Source organism: Magallana gigas, chromosome 3 (assembly GCF_963853765.1).
Source record: "Magallana gigas chromosome 3, xbMagGiga1.1, whole genome shotgun sequence".
Lineage (NCBI taxonomy): Eukaryota > Metazoa > Mollusca > Bivalvia > Ostreida > Ostreidae > Magallana > Magallana gigas.
Window position 1 is genome coordinate 50555221 of NC_088855.1, and position 22088 is coordinate 50577308.

Below are 22088 nucleotides of genomic sequence, written 5' to 3' on the forward strand. Positions count from 1 at the left end.
ATTCAAACATTATGTATGATGCACTGATATCATGAATTCATCAAGTTCAGTTCATGATATCATTCGTTTCCCTATATATCTTGTTAAAATCAGTGAATATCGCCAATGTGTGATTATCCTATTGATATCTCCAATGTGTGATTATCTTATTGATATCACCAATGTTTGAATATCGAATTGATATCGCCATTGTGTAAGCTCTCTGTTGATTTCGCCATTGTACTTTTTGTAAAATGATTAGAAGGATTCGTGTGTCAGAGCCATCGTAAAGTTAAAAATATGACTTACACAAAGGTTCTGGACTTTGAATTTTGGTTTTTTCTATTGCTTCATTTATTTATAAGGCTGGAATATTATAAACATTTAGCCATATATGATCACCCTGCCCTTTTAAATATGTACTGCGAAAAATAGTAAAAATAAAAAAAATTATATAAAAACCTCTTATAATTTTCTATGGGATATGGTTTATATATCCAATAGACTCAACGGTTTCTATCTCGTTATTACATGCATAACCCTTCGCAACACTAAAATCATTATCAACTCGTTTTTCACTAATAAGAAAAACCTAAAAATATATGTATACATAATTATACTCTGAACTTTATTATGAGATGTAGGATCGTTATTTCTTTTTAATCTTTTAATTTAGTGATACTATTCAAAAATGCTTATATATCATTTATTTCTGGGTTTAAAAATTCTTGTGTATAACATTTTAGTGATCCTTGTATGGGATTAATCAAATCTCTGGCAGGCAGAAGCTTGAAAGTGCTTTTATTGTCTTTTAAACTCTAAATTGCCTCGGAATTATGAATAAAACATATGTTACCTTTAATTCGTAAATATTTGTTGTGTATTTGTCAGGAAGTCACTACCATGACAACCTTTTAAAAGGTTTTAATGGGGTTAGTTGAAGGAATGATAAATATATCTTCTATGTAACATTTTCAGGACTGTTATCAAACAAGCCACAATATAGAGATTTATTAAAGGGACAAAGAGTGCATCTATCATACAGTATGAACGCTCTATATAGCCAAGGAATCACGCGAGTTAATTTCTTACTTTGTTTGACTATCATGCAGTTCGCTACTGATTTACTATGTCCTCTAGCTTTCAATGATGAATAGGCAGTTCCAGAAGCTTAATGTTTGTGATGTACTTCCCAAACCTGCGCAGTATTGCACCGATTTGTCGTACAGAGGGTGTCAGCGGTGGTCTAGTTTATTGGTGCCGTTGTTTATTGCAAAGAAATCAATTTTCAAAAGTTGCCGCGGGAAGATTTTCTGTACACGTCTCCTTCTCGATGGTGATATCGAATTAATTTATATTCTTAACTGCGTGAATGTGAGTACTCCTACAAACAAGGATCTCGGTTAACCTACGTTCTTTATTAGACGGTACTTGCGCCTTTTGGTGTGAATCTCTAGCGTGCTTGAGTACTACTGCACACAGTTCTCCAGGAATACTTGCGGGTTCTAAAGAAGAAGCGGATCAAAAAGGGGAAGAGGCGAAAAATTGGCAAAGTTATTGAATCTACGAAGTTAAAGTAATCAAATATGGCATTGAACACTCTGAAAAAAAGGACCCTATTAGCTAGTGGGGAATAATGTAGAAATGTAAAAAATCAAAACATGTTTGTTGTTACTTATCGCCACCCATCCCTTCATACACACACGGGTTGACTTTTTGGTTTTCGCCTTTGGGGAGATAGTTAGAATAGGAGTGAGTATTTTTTTAAACTGTCTGAGATTTTGTTTCAGCCGAGAAAAAATTATTTTCGGAGGAGGTAAGGGTGAAACAACCCCATCCCTCCTCCGTAAAAAAGAATTGATCCGTGCCTATCAGTTTCAGTGTACTCTATATTCCATTGTCAAACCCAGGGCAACATTCTGAATGAAACCCTCTCAAAAGGACATAAAAACCAGACAAATTTATAAATTTTACCTTTTTTACTACTTCAGATACCACGACATATTTCATGATGTCTAAATTCTAATTTTTCTTTGATTTTTTTTTCAAGGCGTGTTCAGTTCTAATTGTATTCTGTTAAACTATTTCAAGAAAGAATAAGATATCAAACAAATCATAACTTCAAAACAGTCTGGCATTCCATTTTTCCATATACAAGTTAAAAACTTGCATTGCGCAATACCTTTAGCCGCAGAAATCACCAATGTTCATCGCTGGAGAGAGGTACGTTCCGCCAGACAATGTTTTAATCAGTAAGATGAAAAGATATATCAAATATGAAAAAATGTAATACAAATACAACTATAACTCAGATGTTTTAAGAACAATGTATCATTTAATATTTTTTCAGTATTGGATTTAATCAGCGGGGGCAACCAGACAAAGGGGTTCTCTTTAATAAAACCAGAGTACTATTGTCTATTGATAAATGCAATTCACTGCAGCTAGAAATGCCGTAGGAAATCTCCGTCTAATGTAACTTCTCGACATGTCTTTTTGTCTGGAGTTATGCAATATCATTAATGATTTTGTTATTTACTTAGATCAAAGGAATTATCTCCTCTAATGAACCGATTCGGCTTGTTTTTATTTTATCTATCCATTTTGGCTATCCATATCTTGCTATTTCATTATATCCCTATTGTTTTGCAAAATCAGCGAAACGGTGGGTTCAGGTAGACACAGAGGAATATATAGGCATCGTTACTTCATTAATATTCATGGAGATCAGATTCCGTGCATTTAAAAATTCATTTTCGGCGATGATCATTTTGTAAGAGTTTTGCAGTAGTTCTTACTTCTATCAACATTCAATTTTTTGATGGACTTGGCAATGAATTCCAAGAAAATTAATGTTCAACGAATGGTTGAAAATCAAACTTCTTTCAATATAAAATAATGCCTTACTGTGTTGTTTTCATTAGATATGTAGACAAACTAGAATTATGCGCGGTATGTGGTTTTTGTTTTCATGTTTTCTTATCGTAAAAAGTTCGTGTGAAATGTCAACATTTTACTATCAATGATTCACAGCAAATGAAATGGATACTAGTGTATGATTGATCTGTTATTAAAGACTTATCATCAAAACCGCATGCTGTCACCTGTGTTATATTTTCTCTTTATCACAATACGACATCTTGTAATTGAATGCATCAACGACGGCTATATAAACATATCTAAAGCACCAATATATGAAATCCCAAAGATACCCTGCATGAAAAGCATTTTTTTATTTTTGGTTTGGAACTAGTTTGTACCGAACTGAGTTACATGTACATGTAGTTGATTTCATTGATGAAGATATTCGAGTGCGTGGCTGTGTCTCAAATGCCAAGGTTATGAGTAGGTGGCGCTGAAGCGGAAATTGATGCAAGATCGAACAATTTCAAACGGAAAAGAGGAAAAAGAACTCACTGCATACATGGTGTTTTTTATCATTAGCTCTTCCTTCTCTAGGTTTGTCAACTTGTTTAGCTATTTCTATCCCATCACGAAAAGGGTCTTTCATCCATTAATGTCCTTTTCGTCGATATTTAAACTGTATCAAGTGACCAACGCTTTTCTGAACTCTAATATAAAATTACAAAGGGATATTTGACTGGTTGAGATTAATAAAAGCATTAATTCTCTAATATCACAGAGGACAAGCACCTTGGGTGTAAACGTGTCTGTTTTGGTATGGCGGATTTTAGGTCCAGTGTAAAGCATCCTCATTTACTGATTTTTTTTAGGGGGGATGGGTAGTGGGGGTTCAAAAAAACAGACTCTACCCTACTTATTCGTCATTATAGCAGTATTTCAACTAACAGTTAGTTTGCTGTTCGAAACCTTTGTTGTGAAATCCTGGCATGTATATGCGACTATTATTATGTGATAAGGATTTGCTTTTACATTTCATAGATAGATGTTATGAGGTTCGTGTGTGTCATATTCAACTAATAAGAAGCATCATAATTTGAACGATGAATGAATGATTGAATGAAAATGTTGGTAGTAGGAGGGGGAGAAACGCTTTTTTGCTCCAATGTCAGCTTGAATGCTATTCAAATCAGCATAATTATAACGTATCTATTCCCAGTGGCTTGTGGTAGACCACTAACAACCTCACAATGCTAATACCTGAAAAAGGCCCATGTCACCTGTAGCACTTCGCAAATGTTATACACGACTCTATTAGCGGTGCAGTCTTTCCATGGTGTATGTGATTGATCAGAAACAAAAGGAAAATTGCAATGGTAACATCTGTGGCTCACCAATCAAAAGAGTATCCTTAGCTCGTTTGGACTGTAAGCTAAAGATGTCCCATATATTTAGAGCGACTACCTCTTTTTTCTAAACCTTGTTTCCAAATACAATACATAATTATTTTTGAAAAATGAAACACAAAACTAATTATATTTATTAACAGAAGTATACATGTACACATAGGTGAAGAAAAAGTGTTTTTTGGGTACTTTAATAATCGACTTGGCTTCAGCGGGACTCTAGCTGTAGGCAATCTAATAATATATTTAAAATATTTATTTCTTATCAGATGAGAAAAGTCTGGGTTATTTCCAATTTTAATGGTTTACTTGATAAAATCATGAAATATACAAGATAAAAACCCTGATATAAAGACTATTCACCCCTCCTCCATACGTTATTGCCTGCTTACTCAATAGTCCTCACATGTTTTACCTATTTAACAAATGGCTTCCCTTTGATCTCTTGTAATTTATAGCTTGAATAAAGCTAGTTGTGAATGAATGATGGTCTGAGAAGCTGTGTGATAGATTTCTATCAATTTAGGGATACACATTTTAGCGACATTAGACCACGGTATTTAGAGTAGACTTCTTACATGTTTCTGAACTAGAATTTCTAACAATGAGGTATGCAGCTGTTAAATACATCACTCATTTACATCACTCATTTACAAATATGTAACTGATTACAAGTCATTTAAAAACTCGACACGTGCAATCCGACAGTACATGAATCGTACAGACGTGTATATACATATAAGATTTCCATCTGAATTGTAATTGTGTGGTACTAAAAACGAATGTAAGCACAGCTGTTTAAAACATGTGACAAAGACAGGAGCAAAAATGATTCATAACCCGTAACTGTATCAATAATTACATGGAGTCACCTAGTGCATGGACCGGGGGTCACGGACGTGTTCGAATTGATTGTCTAAGAAACAAAGCCCCGGAGTAGATTTCCATGTTCTCGCTTCACCTTATGCTCCAGACATTACAGTGTTGTTTAGAGCCTATTCTTATTGTTAAATCAATACGTCCCTTCTAAAAAGAACTCCATTATTCAAGATGCATTCAATTCATATTTTATACAACGGGTAAACTAATTGCCCAAATTAGCAGACCGTGGCAATCTTAACATTAAAATATATACTTCTAAGGAACCAAAAAAGTAGAAGTCAAACTTTATGATTTTTCCACAACAAAGCATTTTTTCATCGTATGATTATTGATTCTTGAACATCGATCTTCGCTTTACAGTGATTAAATGTGTTTGATAATTGACCTCATCAAAGAGTAATACTGTGGGAAATTTTAAATAATGCTAATATTTTTCCAAAACAAATTATTACTGGCCGGTAAACTTTTATTGTTATTCAAGCTGCTAGGTAACCTTTTCTCTGTATTAAGTTGTAAAATCTACCGGTGAAAGAAATTATCCAGGCGCCGTGGGGCATTGACTGGGACTCATTGCATCTTTTGTATAAAAAATCATAAATTGTATTCAAAAAACCGTTACCATGTCATTTTCATAGCGTTTAATTTTTAATGGCCATAAAAAATCTCAATAAATACCGGTCTCAAAAACAAGCAAATTAACATTAAAATGCCGGTGAAATAGGCCGTAAAGTTCCGGCCAGTACCCGACAGTACGCTAAGGATCGGTGTGATATAACATGGCGCAGATTTATAAAGTCTGTCGCCGTAACCCGACCACAGCCAAAGCCAATCAACAATTTATGTTTTCTTTAACAAGTTGATATCGGAGACTTTTCCTCCACACACTGAGGCAGCACAAGTCGGGTGACGAATCCCCGTGTAGGGTTGCCAGTTTTTGTCTGTAAATATGCACAGATCCTTGTTGCAGTTGAATAATAATGGGTATTAACAATGAAAGGGATTAAATTTAAAGAAAAAATTGAAATAAAGAAACCAAGGACATAACCAAATAATGAGAGAGCGAGAGAGAGAGAGAGAGAGAAAAAAAAATATGTTAAAAAGAACTTGCCGTACGATTTACAAGAATTGTACATATCATACGCATAATTATTGTTATCAAGTATTGAAAAGGTTATCAAAAGGAAGTTTATTTACTAAAAACTGTCTTGAACACAACAGAAAAAGTTAAAATCCGCGCTATTCTTCCAATAGTTTTTTCTTATACATCCATTTCAATTTAATAAAAGAACTTCAAAGAAGGCACACAAAGAAATCGTTTTGAATGAAAAACAGATTAATTCAACTTCCTTTGATAGTCTTTTAATTAAACTGTTTAAGTGATCCACTTCTTGGCGACTTACGTGCCTCCGCGCTATGTATTTTACCGATTCTAAGATTGACAAGGTTGCTCCATTAAGGCGGGAGAGCCAACAATTGAGGAAGGCTGTGGAAAACTAGATAGACGTGATTTCATTCATTGTAAAAATTTAACGTGTTGACCCAAGGATTTGCGGGATTTCTATCTATCAATCACTTAGGACCGTTTTCAGCTGCATGATAGGTTTTCATTGTCAAACTGTCAGAATCCACAAACCGTATTTATTTCCTATTCGGTCGTTTAGACCTGTACAACAGTGCAAACGAGTTGTACGTGCATGTCTTTGAATCTGTGAATCACTTAACAACATAATAACAAAATTACAACCAGTATTCATTTCTCTCTTGTATCATTGGGACGGCTCGTTTTCTGAAACCCAACACGGACTACACCAGACGAGACATCCACAAGTATGTATCAGACCATTTTCAGAAAAATAAACAGTTGAATAAATAATTCCAGTCCATTACCCTAATTTATAAACAGATCCCATTGTCTCCTGTTTATAAACGTCAAATAGAGGTACACACAATCCCCCAACGACGCGGAGAGTTGGTACAGAAAACCTAACAGGCGGAAGAGAAACGCCAGAAATCCAGAGAGGGGGCGAGGACCGGGGGGTGAGGTCTTAATTAGTATTGACAGCGAACAACGGTGTTTGTCTAATGATGTGAAAAACAAACAACCTCGTCTCCTCTTAGTGACTGTTGGATGATTGGTCCATCAGAAAGACAAATTGTTTCTTCCTTCAATTTAAAAAGTTATACAGGTATAATATGTGTGTACTGTGGCTACCCCACAATGTTTTCCCAAGAATGTCAGTTAGCAATTTTATATTTTCACAAGACCTTATTTGGCCCGAGTATTTGTCCACAACAATGCATATAGAATATTAATTTCTGCATCTTGCATTTAATTCTTCTTTCCCTTTAAGAGACACGAAACATCGCGATATTCATCAACATAATAAACATTTGTTGTTGTTCTCTTTAAATGACCGTTGTAAATGTCAACAAATTATATTTTAAAAAAAATTGACACGGCTTCTTTTCAACATCACAATAGTTATCAAAAGCAATATGCTAAAAAGTACAAAAAAGGCAAAAATGAAATTGTGTATTTCGCCAAAGAAGAATGGAGAAAAACAGGGTGAACTATTGATAAAATTAAACGCAACGAAAGAACGAAACAAAACGCGTTATGTGGATAGTTTGCGAATGGGAAAACAAGTACGCAATGCTTCAATGAGTTATAATCACATTCATTGCGAAAGATAGAGTATAAACCAAAAGACTTGAGCAATTGCTTAATTCGTCAACTCATAGTGAATGCGGTAATTATAACGTGCTCAAACATCAACTTCTTTTATCACGTCGAATACGTTAAAAAAGCCGGAAAACGTCAGATATTTCGGACTGGCGTGTCACTTATCAAATCGCTAGAAATCTTTGAAAACGTCAGATATTTCGAACTACACGAGGATGATTGATGCTCGAAGCTGAGACTGGAATATGAATATCGTATTCAGATCTTTTCATCCCAATATATTACTGTACTTCTCATTTGCAGGCGAACTGAAACTAATGTACCGGTATTTTTATTACATTGGATCGACATAAGTGATTCCCCTAGTCCACGTACAGGTACCCCTTTGAAATCTTAACCTCTCTAATATTGTAGAATTCATGTGAAACAGACAATATACGCGAATAAAATTAAAATATTAGTTTTGACTAGATCTTAGTTATATAAGAATAATTGTTCTAATTACGCAACTTTTGCTCTAAGGTGGTGAATTATTTAGCATTTAGATAAAACTTGTCTGTGTTTCTGTCAATGTTCACGTCGCGTCCTTTAGATAATGTTATGTCAGCACTCAAACTTCTGCATCCTATGTGTGATATTCCTTGTTAGCGCTGTGTAGGCCTGATTAATCTCTCCACAAAGACAAAGATCCCGACCGTGTCCTTGGCCCAAAAACCTCGCCAGGTTCGGACCCATCAATATTACTGCTCGTGTGAAGGACAACAACTGGTAAATTTTCAAGATGACTTGAGTTAAAGAAAGTTAACTCTATTTGATTTTGACATTTAATCTACACCTCTCATTTTTAATGACAGGTTGGTTTACCCTGAACTGAAAGTTATACACTTGATTCGATAACATAATTACAGCGCACCGCGTAAGGTCAAACGAAAGGGCAGGAACCGTTTATCAAGTTCCTTCTTTAGAAGGATTCATTTCAAAATTTTAAATAAATCTTTTTTTAAGTGGTCTTTATACCTAGATAATATGTAATACAGTGTTAAGTCTGATCAGTTTGTATTTATTCTAAGCTACCTTCTTGGTCACGTAAGTGAGAGTATTGGACATATAGGCAAACACTGATGTAGGTCTAAAATATTTCATGAAAGTTGATACCGAACGGCTGGTAAATTCAAATATACACACACCAATGCCCAATAGTTTTAATTCCTTGAATGTTTTCATTCCTTGGAAGTTTCCCAAAAATCACTATGTACAAAAATTGATATATGAGCAATCTATTCAATGAATATTCAAACAATGAGATATGTAAAAATGTGACTATTGTTAAGGAAGGGAGAGATCTACGTGTACAAATCAAAGTCAATCCTCTTGGAGCTGTAGAATGGTCCGTCCGTGTTGGAGGTTTTCCTGACGTACACTCCGTCCGGGAAGTAGTCCTCCTCGCTCCACTGCAACATCTGTGCGCTGGTGAACGGTCCGTGAATCTCCTCGTCCTCCGTCTTCCACTTGTACTCCCACATCACCTCACTGGACGTAGCGACCAGAACTTCTGGGAGACAGCAAAGGGAATGGAATGTACAATGTAGCATATAATGAATAAAACAAAGGACAGAGATTTATCTAATACAGTGTATTCTGCTTTTGCAAAGCATTCTTGTAAAAAAGAAACATCAAATTGACAACTGTATTTTGGCCAAAGATACATCGAACATCATTAGTTTTTTAAAATAATTGAAAATCTTACTATAAACTACAAAAGTACAAGTATTGCACATACCAGTTTTTGAACTACTGTTATTTTCCTTATGTTCAGATTTTGGTTCCTCACTGCCTTTGCTGCTGTCTTCTTTAGTACCAGATTCTTTGTCAAAATTTTCTGCAAACATATCTAATGCATCATCATTGTCCATGTCTTCAGGAATTTCAGTTTTTGATGGTTCAAATTTTTTCAACAAGAAATTCACTTTTTCATATGTCATTTCATACACCTCCATGTTGCCAGTGCTCATAACTTTATCTGCCAACTCTGTCAATTTCAGAAAATTCTGTTTGTCCTCCTCCGATGGCCCCCCAGTGTCGTTTGGTGTTTTCTGTTTCTTGGCTTTCCATCTCTGACTGGACGATTGTATCTTCCCCTTGTTACCCCCGAGTCGTTTGAGAGCTTTAGCAATGGTTTCACCAGGTTTTAAAAAGGATAAGATTTCTGTGTAAACAGCCTTTTCATCAAAATCCTCTTCGTCATCTGACTCTGAATCACCCATCTTATCTTCATGGTCTTTTTCTTTTGCTTTGATTTTGACCCAGTCAATATTATCGATCCAGTTATCTTTTATTTCCTGCAAAAATAGAAGTCTCCTGTACCGGTACATTTACCAATGATGATTTTTTAATAAGCTTGTAAAAGATCTTTTGATTATTGTATCTTTACATCAAATCTATAAAAAGTCAACTCAATTTGCAATTGGAAATGGATTAAAAAAAGCGAATTATTAAACTAGTGTTGATTTTTAAATTGTATCCATTAAAATTTTGTCAAATGCATATTGATAATGATTAAGTCTTTAAATATTCAGTTCTGGGTTGCAATTGTCGTCAAAGACATGACAGTTTTATCAATTATGGCATTTCCCTTTCAAAATAAGAATAAATTTCTCTTTTTTAATTTTATTTGTTTTGCCTTGGAGTAGAGTGTTTCGACATGATTGGATGAAACGCATCACGTGATTGCCTTGCGAGTTTCTTTAAACGGCCAGAGTCAAAATATATAAAGCTACATGGCGGAGGTAACGTTATACCTATTAACTGATTTTTCAAACAAACGTTCGACCATACCTTTAATTTTTTTAAGCCCCAAAATATTTATAGAGTGATTCCTCTTTGTGACATAATATCACAATCCTAAAATGGAATCCAGGTTTGCACAGACGACTGCATGACGAGGAACGGAAAAAAAATAAGAGAATTAAGTTATGAATTTAATTGTTTTATTATCATTTGTTTATTTATATATCAAAGTTTAGGTCCTCGACAAAACAAAACACTTATTAGGTTTGTTACTGACTACAGAAATTTGTGGGGTACTAAAGTCCATAGAAGGCAAGGCGAACCTGAGCCTTCTATTGAATTTACCAACCCCACAAATTTCTGTAAACAACCAGTAACAAACCTAATAAGTAATATTGTTTTGCCTCAGACTAGAATGTCTCAACGTCATTGGATGAATAGCGTCAGGTGATTGCCTTATAAGTTTCTTTACACTGCAAGCATCACATATGACAACATGGCGGACGTAACATTATTTGAGCTGATTTTTATAGAGTGACCCCCCCCTTTGCCCGTGACATAATGTTATGACTCTACAATGGCATCCAGGTTTGCACAGACGACTGACGAGGAATGTAAAATATTAGAGAATTAAGCTATGAATTTAATTGTTATATATTATCTTTTGTTTGTTTACATATCAAACTTTAGGTCCTCGACAAAACAAAACACTTATTAGGTTTGTTATTGACTGTTTACAGAAATTTGTGGGGTCCGTAAAGGCCATAGATGGATTATATGGATTTTACCGACCCCACAAATTCTGTAAACAGTCAATAACTAACCTAATAAATACTAATATCAGCCACTATTAGCACACAATGAAAACAATTTTTCACAACTTGCATGAATTAGGTGACACGTAAATTGAACAAAATACATGTTTTAATAATCCTCTGACTTCTGTATTTTCTTGCTTTTAAGGAAGAAAGAAATAATGTTATCATCCAAAAAACAATTAAAATTTCAAACAAATTGTTCCTTAAAAATTTCTCTACCTTAGTTTTGTCGAAAATGTACATCCCATCTTTGTCAAAGTGTCCTTCTTCTAGTTCCTCTTTCATGTTGAAGGGAGTTACTTTAATCCCTTCATAGGAATCAATTGTAGTGTCCTCTTGTCCTGTAAAAGAGGAGCACCAGCTTAAGTGGATGTAGTTTTACTGTGCTTTATGTACAAGGCAAGCTCTAGTGAACAATACAAGAAAAAAAAAATAGTTAAAGCTATAACGATAACACTGTATGCATATACCTAATACACTTAACAGAAATACGGTAGATGGACAAGACATTTTCTTTACATGTTTTAACATGTGGATTAAAGTAGGTTTTCCATAGAGGGCAGTTATCAAAAGCTCAGAAGAGTATTAGAAATTGAAAAAAAAAATCAGTATACCTCTTTGGCACAAGCAAGCACAAACCAGCACAACACACCATCACACAAATACAATTTGCACAAACACACTATTGCACTAATGAAACTTCCCACAAGTTGACAACTCCCCATTTCATTATCTAAGACACACCTGACCAATGTACTTATGCTAAGAACAAAATTCATTGAAGCACTAACACAACACTGCACAGTACAACCTGTATGTATTATGCAACTTAACCCAAGATGCCATCGCATTGTTATATTACATCCTGTCTTCCTAATGCATCTAATGCCAAACATAATAAGATAAAAAGATCAAGGTAGATTTAGAACCTCAATGATGAAGCATTGGGCACGACCTTTTTCACAAATATTTTAAAGCACACATTTTTATATACGGTACTATAAATGTAGATAGGGTTTCTGATTGGTAATTAAGTAAAATATATAAGACTTAAAAAATTTCGGTGTACATCAACTCAAGCAAAAATTTGCATGCAATTACCATCAAATTGAAGAAGCTATTTTTTAAGGTAAAAAATCTTGGTGTGCAGAGACTTTAACAATTGCCACTGTTTAGTAAAAACATGTTAATTTGCCCAAATTTAACAAATAAGAGAAGTAAGAACTAGTGGTACTAGTGTTGCATTAAAATACAAGTCAAGTTTACTGTTACAGCCAAGTTAAAAGTTATACCAAGTCTTCATATTAAAAGCCACATGCGGAACGGCATAGCTTCTTTTTCCTTGGTGGGGATAATATCGTCATGTCCTGTTACTAACGTAATCACTGGGAGTGGCTCCTTTCATCATTCAATGTAAAACACATGCTTGAAAACTTGTCATTTACCCAACTTAAAGAAGCTTTTGTATACCCAAAATCAATCAATGAAGTGATTGGTATAGATTTGTGTTGGAGGAATTCTAGACGTTTCGGGACCTGAACGTTTCATAACCAGCTGATAAGATGTTTGTAACTAGGACGTTTTGTGACCTGGATATTTTGGGACTTGGAATAAGACACTTCTCAGGACTTGTGAAAAATTAATGCTAAGAGCATTTAAATGTATGTTTGTAATAATTTTTTATTTTTTATGTAAACGAATAAATAAATTTTATCATGCATTGTGAGTGATAAAAGATATGCTTACTTCAACCAGGTACCTATATACTAATTAGTATATATGTACCCGCTTCAACATATTATGTTCTTTTTTATTTATTTTCCTTTTTTGATATCGGTAAATAAGAATGAAAATACTGCAGCATGTAAGGAATGATATAATTTTTTTTTTACTTCTAATAATAGTGTGTAATTGTGTATACAGTGGGGCCTCAGATATCCGGACGCCAGATAACCGGACGCTTCAGTTTACGGACGATATTATTTGGGAACAGATTTTTTATACGTTATTTTGTCTCATTTATCCGGAATTTCGCGTTCCGGATCCGGACGGTCTGTTTTTAACACAAAACACTAATTTACTACTAATCTTGCTTCATTTAACCGGACGGTAAAATTTGATGATACCCTACTCAGTACAAAAGATTACCCCTGTCAATTAAGTTTCACACCTTTTTTATGTGCTAGACCCTCATTAGTAGCTTGTATAAATACACTGACTTCCCAAATCACTTTCAAAAATTGGAAAATTGCGAACAACAGTGTATCACACACATATCACACTTGGACAGAAAGAATTCAGCTAGATTCGGTTATCATTATTGTCCGGTTAATATTTCATGACAAAATAATAAAATAAAGCAGAGTTCTTTATCTCTTCAAAACGTTCACTCTAGCATGTGTTGCTATATGGTATGAAAGGCAAAAAAACAACTAGTATCAACACTGGGAGCCATTGCATACAAATACATTATCATTCATGACAACAATAGACACATTTCAGATATCCGGACGCTTCACCTATCCGGACGATTCAACTTGGGAACGAAAGCGTCTGGATAACTGAGGCTCCACTGTATATATATATATATCAAAGGCACCGATATGCTTACGGTTAGTTAGCGTATGCGAGACCACAGGGGCTCTGTTGTCAAATAGTGGAGTTCTTAATTATTTGTTCCTGAAGACAAAATTGATTTAAATTGGTATTCTTATGTGTATTTCTGTGTATTACAATAAAATCATTCACTGAAAATCCCCTATCCAATTATGATAAAAAAGGAGAACAAATTATACCGAGCGCAGCGAGAGGCGGGCGAAGCCCGCCTCGCGAAGCGAGGATTAATGGTAACACGTATATAAAAGAAAATCAGTGAAAAATGAAAGTTAAATCAGGGGTACTAAGGCCAAAAAAATTTTCTTCCAGCCCTGGGCGCCGCCATATTGGCAGCCATTTTGTTTTCAAAAAGTTAATTCGATCACTGATTGACTGGTACTTATCGATGTTTATTGCAGCTAAACTCAATTAAAATTTTCCAATGTTTCAATAGAAGGTAATTTGAATTAAAAGAAATAAAAGAGGACACCAGATAAGTTTCAATAGTGCTTCAATCAAGAAACACGACTAGTTCTATGTATGTCTTATCAAATTATCAAATGGAAAATAAAAACATTAACATCAAGAAACGGTCGTTTAGATACTGAATAAAGTATTCAATTTTATTACTGCGGCATTTATATGAATTAAATTGATAAACAATGAAAGAAGAAATAAAAAAAAGTTCGGAATAACGTAACTCTTCGGCTATTTCCGAAGACAAAACGTGTACGTTTTACGTCTGTAACATGACGTCATAATGTAGACTGAGCACGCGACGTTTGGTTTAACTTTGGCTGATGATTTGAGTAGGCAACCAGGCGGATCCTTCTGTGTGCGTTTCAAATAAATTTTGTTCTACTGCACTGTGTTAAATCTGCGCTCGGTCCAACGGTCACACCGTTTACATATTAGTATATAATTACTTAGGCCTAAAAAAAAAGTTGTGTGTTTAGGGTGTAACAATTTTGATTTTCCTGAAGATATATTTGCTTTAATTTAACCCTAACTTCATTTCTATTACATACCGTTTAGTCTGTATTACCGTTTAAGTCCTGTAAGCTTTATATTTCGATGTTTGACCATGGTCCTGTAATATTCACTATTTATTTTGATTTCACCGCCATGTTGTCATTCTTCCCGAACGTATTATATTACCTGCAATTTCATTGGTCGAGACCGATAATCTCAGCTTATAGGATTATAGAATTAATTATAGAGTTTTATTGGTCCGCTAGGTATATATATAGGGCCACCCGGCAGATTTGAGTTCACTCTGCTAGGGTCAAGAACTTAGGTTCGTTTCCTTTTCTCTCTTCTCAAGAACTTCGTGTTCGTTTAAATTCCTATAGTATAGGCTAGGGCATTCTTTAACTATGTAATTATATTTGATAATGTAGCCTTAGTAGAGTCACTTGGTTGATTCAGGGTCGAATTAGATATCCCTTACATATAGATTATCTGATCCAATGTTGTCTGTCGTATAGTTCAGTACGTGTTACTATTTTTATACTTGGTAATCCCCGTGCTCATTATTGACCTTTGTCCTTCTCTAAAAAGTATGGCCACCCACTAGTGCAATAAATACATATTTTCATTCCTCCCTCATAAATTATCTCTATTATTAAATTTTTGCAATATAATTTATTTTCATATTTCTAGTAATTTATTTTGAGAATATTTACACTCCTCCTGTTATATTTGTGGAAAATATACTTGTTATTTGTTATCAATTATTTAAAGTCACATTTTCTTTGGTGATAATAAATTATTGAAACTTTTCAATTCTTTTAATTTATATAACAAGGTGTTGAACATAATCTGGAAATCAATACAGAACCTGGGAAAACCTTTAAACAGTAGAATTTGGGGCGTTATTATTATTTCTTTATATAAGAATTATTGAGAACTGTATCAGTTGATAAAATTTGAACTTAGAAGAATATAGAGTTCTTTAACAGTCCCATAATCCTCTGTTTCCGGTTACAAGGGTAACCCTACCTTACCTACAACAATGCGGCACGTCTTTTAACCCCAAGGAACCCCAAGGAACCCCAAGGAAACCCCAAGGAACCCCAAGGAAACCCCAAGGAACCCCAAGGATACCCCAATGACAGAAATGAATAACTATTGATACCCAAGGGGGTCTCATTAGAGTGCAAGGGTCACCCCTTACCCTTGGTACCCCAATTATACCCCAAGGAATCCCAAAGATAACCTAATAATACAGATTTATAATTCCTGATACACCATAGAACCCCAAGGAACCTCAAGGATACCCTAATAATACAAATTTTAAACTCTTGGTACCCCTAGGGACTCACTGGTATTCCAGACACACCTCTAAGAACCACAGGGAACCCCAGGGATATCCCAAGGAACTCCAAGAATACCCTAATAATACAGAATCATAACTCTTGATACTCCATAGAACCAAGGATACCCTAATAATACAAATTTAAAACTCTTATTAACCCTGGGGACTCATTGGTATTCCAGATACACCTCTAGGAATCCCAGGGAACCCCATGGATATCCCAAGGAACTCCAAGAATACCGTAATAATACAGAATCATAAATCTTGATACTCCATAGAACCCCAAGGATACCGTAATAAGTTGTAATACAAATTTAAAACTCTTGATAACCCTGGGGACTCATTGGTACACCAGATACACCTCTAGGAATCCCAGGGAACCCCATTGATATCCAAGGAACTCCAAGAATACCCTAATAATACAGAATCATAACTCTTAATACTCCATAGACTCCCAAGAATACCCTAATACATTGTAATACAAATGTAAAACTCTTGTCAATGATAACCCTGGGGACTCATTGGTATTCCAGATACACCTCTAAGAATCCCAGGGAACCCCAGGGATATCCCAAGGAACTCCAAGAATACCCTAAAAATACAGATTCATAACTCTTGATACACCACAGAACCCCAAGGATACCTCAAGGAACTTAAAGGATAACTTAATAATACAAATTTAAATTCTTGATACCCGTAGGGACTCATTGGTATCTCAGACAAAACCCACGGATACCCCAAGGAACTCTAGGGATACTCTTATACATGTATTGCCTATTGGTTATATAAATTTTATAATTCTTGATATCCTATGGAACTCCAAGGATACACTATATCTCTTGATACTTTTGGGGTCTCTTTGATATCCTAGACAATTAAATCACAAGGTATCCCAGGGAACCCCATGGGTACCCCAAGAAACCTAAAGGATACCCTAATAGTACTCTAATACAATGTAGTAATAATACAGATACCCCATTGTTATCCCTGACACACCCTATGGATACCTCAAGGAACTCCAAGGATACCCAGTAATATAACTTTTGATACCCAAGTGAACCCCAAGGATACCCTAATAACACAATTTTATATCTCTGGATACACCCTCGGGGCTTTTTGATATCCCAGACACCATCAGGTATCCCACGGAACCCCATGGATACCCCAAGGAACATAAAGGATACCCTTATAATACATATTCATAAAACTTGATACCCCATAGAACCCAATGGAACCCCAAGGATATATATATATATTATATAGTCTAATAATTCAAATTAAAAATTCTTGATACCACTGGGGACTCATTGGTATCCCAGACACGCCTCTAAAAACCTCTATAAACCCTAGGGAACCCCACAGAAATCCCAAGGAACTCCAAAAGATACCCTAATCATACAGATTTATAACTCTTGATACACCATACAACCCCAAGGTTACCCTAATATGTAATACTTTAAAACACATTTGGTCTAGCCGAAATTTTTTTGTCTATTAATTTGTTTCGGTCTTGTGATATTGCATCACATTCTAAAATATAATGAAATTCATCGGCTATACGTTTTTTGTAACAGAGAGGACAAAATCTTTCATTTAATGGGATACCTTCCCATCTTCCCACTTCAACTGGTAGATGGTGATTTGAAGTACGAAAGAACTATATATATGATATGAGTTAAATTTGGCCCCCATTATTCGCAATTTTTTAAAGTGTTTCAGGTACAATAATATGTTATATTTTAGAAGAGTTGATGTAAAATTTATTTTTCACCTATTTATTTGATTTTTTTGCACTCACTGGCAGAAAATGACATCAGAAGTGACGCTATTTCTATATTTCAATCAAAATCAGTCAAAAATTTACATTTTTCTTATCTTTTTATGAATGGGAAATATAGAGGGCATGCTTGAACAGGGAAAATTTTTTTGTCACTTATTAGCCTTGGCTAGATACATCTCTGATTAAAATATTTTGTTTGTTCAAGCATGCTCTCTATTTTTTCTGAAAGAAAAACTGCTTGAAAACAAGCTGTTTTATGCTAAAAATGCAAAAATGGTAGGAAAAGGTTGTCTTTACGATGTCATATTTCTAAATTCTGGGCAGTTGAATCAAAATGAACCTTATGTAAAAACATCACATATATATCTGTACAAAGAAAAATGATGATGTTCATTTTAGGGGGCCATTTTAGGCCCATTTCATATATATAGTCCTTTTACAAGCATTTTTCTGAATTTCAGGGGTAAAATATTGAAATAGTTCCATCAGTCTGAAAATGTAGTCCTAAATGTACATGTTGTTGAGCATTTAATTCTTTTATATCATAACCACTATAGCCAAATTGTATGATGTACGTGATAATTCCTCTGCATTTCTTATAAAATTAACATTTATAGTTTTTTTCATTATTAAAATCAACAGCCCAAAACTTGAACCTAATAATGTTTATTTTTTCAAGGTTCTTGATAAGGGACATAGAAGGGGTAGTAATGTCATAGTTTTCCTTCTCCTCAAAAGAATGAATATTGAGTAATTTTACTTGAAATAAAAATTAGCTTGTACGATCAATCATAGAACAAACCCTTTTTAATTATCAAAATTTACTTCTATTACAAGTATCTAATTAATTTTTTTAACTTTATTCTAAACATAATCTCAAAAAACTGCCTGTTATTTTTTTTTTATTATAAATTTGCTTAAGGTCAATAATTGAACAGACTATAATTTACCTGTAATTAATTTCCTTTGTTATTTGAAACCCTTACCTGAGCACCATTCCCACTTAGCTAAAATCAGTAACCCATAAAAATTTCAGAATTATAGCAAAGTGGGAAGACACCCAAAATTCACAAGGGTTGTCTACAAAAATAGATGTAGGTGTAGGTAAATATATTGCAACAGTGATGGTGAAGCCATTGTGTAATGTATACATGTAAAGGGTTATGTTGGCCCTTTAATCCCTGTCCAAGAGCTACCACCAATATACAACGGGTGTCTACCTGCAATTAACAGGTATTTTGGTGCCTCTCGGGTGAACATTCTGCACGCATAATGGGTCAATCCATTGTGTTGTACCCATGAAGGGGAGATAGCCCCACTCCACACTTCCATGATCACTTCTTGTCTTTTCTCAAAAGTACTCCAATAAGAGTAACACCCCCTATGTCAATAGTAAAACAAGTTTGGGTCTTTGTATTAACTGAACAATATCTTTCTCCACTTCATTTGAAAATTTCACCGAAGAAACATTGGCATATTAAGTGTTCATATGAATGGTTCACCGAAAGAATTGCAGACTTCCTTGTGGTGACATAAAATTTAGTGCCCTATTTTCATGAATTTGATATGATTTGTTACTGATTCAATATTGGCTGATCATCAGTTGGTAAGAGACAACAAATTCTGCTGATTAACGGTACTCGATTATGATTTTCAACCGATTTGACAACAGTAATTGTTAAATTCATCCAAAGTGAACAGATATTTTAAGTCAGGAGAAACATTATTTTTATCATACCAGTATGTATTGGGGTATCACAAGTGTTCCTTGGGTTGCCCAGATGTTTTTATGATATTCCATTGAGTAATTGGGTATTAATTAGTAATATGTTTTACAGTACAACCATTGGGGTGGTTATTAAATTCTATCAATTGGGTACCTTGCAATTGGGGTTCCTACAGGTATCCTTGGGGTACCAATAGTTGACCTTTGGACTCCAATGAGTATCCTGGGGTATCAATAGTTATCAATTTTTATAATTGGGGTATCCTTGGGGTATCAGGAGTGACCCTTTGATTTTTAATGAGACCGGCCTTGGTCATCAAATTTACTTTCCACCATTGAGGTATCTATATATACCGGTAAATAAATTTAAACAACTTCTAAAAATAGTTCACTTCTTTATTTTAATAATGATATTATTTATTTCCTTTTAAATTAGCCCCAAAGCCACTGCCCATTTTACAGATTATCAATTTTCCATACACACATGCTCCATCTAAACCATGGCTCAGATAATGGCCCCCTTGGGACAAATGAATTCAGCCAGCTCCTAAGAATTTATCATTGACAAACAAAAATTCTGCATTGTCAGTTGATAGAATACTTATAAAAGATAAATTTAGTTAACGCATAAAGACAAAAAAACCTCCATTTGAATGTATTTATATAAATATATTTTAGGGTGTTTTAATGCTATAAATTAATAAAATCTGTAAGGATTACCTCCCTTACTTTTCAACATCAGTGAACAATATATACATGTATAGAATGAGGAAAAAGAAAACTGTCATAAAATCATTAAATCTTGTCTGATCCTAAAAAAAATACAGGTGCACATCTTCAGATGGTGATCAACATATGTACAAATTTTCAGACTGTTCCATGCAGTAGTAAAAAATTCTATAGGGGGGACAAAGTTGCATCTACAGAGAGACGGACAGACGGACGGACAGGGTGAAACCAATATACCCCCTTAAACTTCATTTGTGGGGGTATAGGGGTATAATGAGACTCCTGGGGTATCACTAGTTACTAATTTCTATTATTGGGGTTACTTGGGGTTCTAATGAGTATACTTGGGGTTCCTTGGGGTATCCTTGGGGTACTACGAGGTGACCCTTGGAATCAAATGAGACCCCTTGGGTATTAATAGTTATTAATTTCTATCACTGGGGTACCTTGGGGTGAGCCTTTGATTCGAATGAGACCCCTGGGGTATCACTGGTTAATAACTTTATCATTTGGGTTCCATGGGGTTCTTACGGGTTTCCTTGGGGTTCCTTGGGGTACTAAGAGGTGACCCTTGAAGTCCAATAAGACCCCTTGGGTATTAAAATTTATTAATTTTTGTCATTGGGGTTCCTTGGGGTATCCTTGAGGTTCCTTGGGGTTTCCTTGGGGTTCCTTGGGGTTCCTTGGGGTTAAAAGACGCACCCCAAACAATGCCCCGATCCTACCATTTTTAGATGTCTGTTTTTATCCGATTGTGATTTTTATATCATTTCTATTAAAAACCCATTTTTAAATATGACACAAACAAACTTTATTATGATTCATGCAGAAAAAAATATGATAAAAAAAAAGACACCTATTGAGCACATTAATGTTAGGGCGACTCAAACATCTAAGTATTAAACCACCAACAGCTGACCAAGAGGAAAATATGTTGCCAAAAATAAAAAAGAAACAAGATGTTTACAGGAATATTAAAATCATTAAAATTACCGGGACAATTGTGAAACTGACTGTTTAATGGTTGCATTTCTTTAAGCATGTTAAGTGTGGCGAAAAGAAGAGCAACTCATCAGAAATAAGCAAACTTCAACTAGAACCTTCAATGTCATCCTCCGGCAGAATTTCATAATCTTGGCCCGTCTCGTCCTCTTCGTCGCTATCAAGGGAATGCTTTTCTTTGAAGCGACTTTGCTTTTCGTCACTGGTATCACATATATCGCTTATACTGCTTTCTACGTCCAATTTTCGTTTCGACATCGTTCAAAAATCAAACCGGAAATGGTGCAACAGGTGCGCGTTAACTTGTTCCATAATATCATACTTCAGCGCCATAACATAGACCGATAGCCGTTTAAGAAAATCACTTTTTATTGTCAATTTGATTTCTTGTCATACTTGTGCATAGATATGATAAAATAAATATTAGGTTTTCTTACAGACCTAATCTCACACGAAGCAAAATCAACTGACTTAACTTTCTCATTTCTATAAACATTTTTTTTTGAAAAAACGAAAAATATC

General features: G+C 34.8%; 1 protein-coding gene across 2 annotated transcripts; it reads right to left on the bottom strand.

Moving 5' to 3' along the window:
* Positions 1 to 8851: 8851 nt before the first annotated feature.
* On the bottom strand, positions 8852 to 21865 carry LOC105344318 (CD2 antigen cytoplasmic tail-binding protein 2 homolog). Of its 2 annotated transcripts, none has more exons than XM_066080177.1 (4): positions 21665 to 21865; positions 11637 to 11758; positions 9593 to 10151; positions 8852 to 9361 (listed from the first exon to the last, which is right to left on the bottom strand). In XM_066080177.1, the coding sequence occupies exons 1-4, from the start codon at positions 21822 to 21824 to the stop codon at positions 9156 to 9158; spliced, it is 1047 nt and encodes a 348-aa protein (XP_065936249.1). In that variant the 5' UTR covers positions 21825 to 21865; the 3' UTR covers positions 8852 to 9155. The 2 variants fall into 2 exon arrangements, with proteins under 2 accessions (XP_065936249.1, XP_011450371.3); XM_011452069.4 differs by having other exon boundaries at positions 8999 to 9364; positions 21665 to 21861.
* Between the last annotated feature and the right edge of the window lie 223 nt (positions 21866 to 22088).

Bases quoted from the DNA above. Each gene is read 5' to 3' on its own strand.
- LOC105344318 (XM_011452069.4), bottom strand. From the start codon at position 21,824: ATGTCGAAACGAAAATTGGACGTAGAAAGCAGTATAAGCGATATATGT. The intron at 10,152-11,636 runs GTAGAGAAATTT...CTATTTTTGCAG, and splicing joins ACATTTTCGACAAAACTAAG to GAAATAAAAGATAACTGGAT. The intron at 9,365-9,592 runs GTATGTGCAATA...GCTGTCTCCCAG, and splicing joins TAACAGTAGTTCAAAAACTG to AAGTTCTGGTCGCTACGTCC.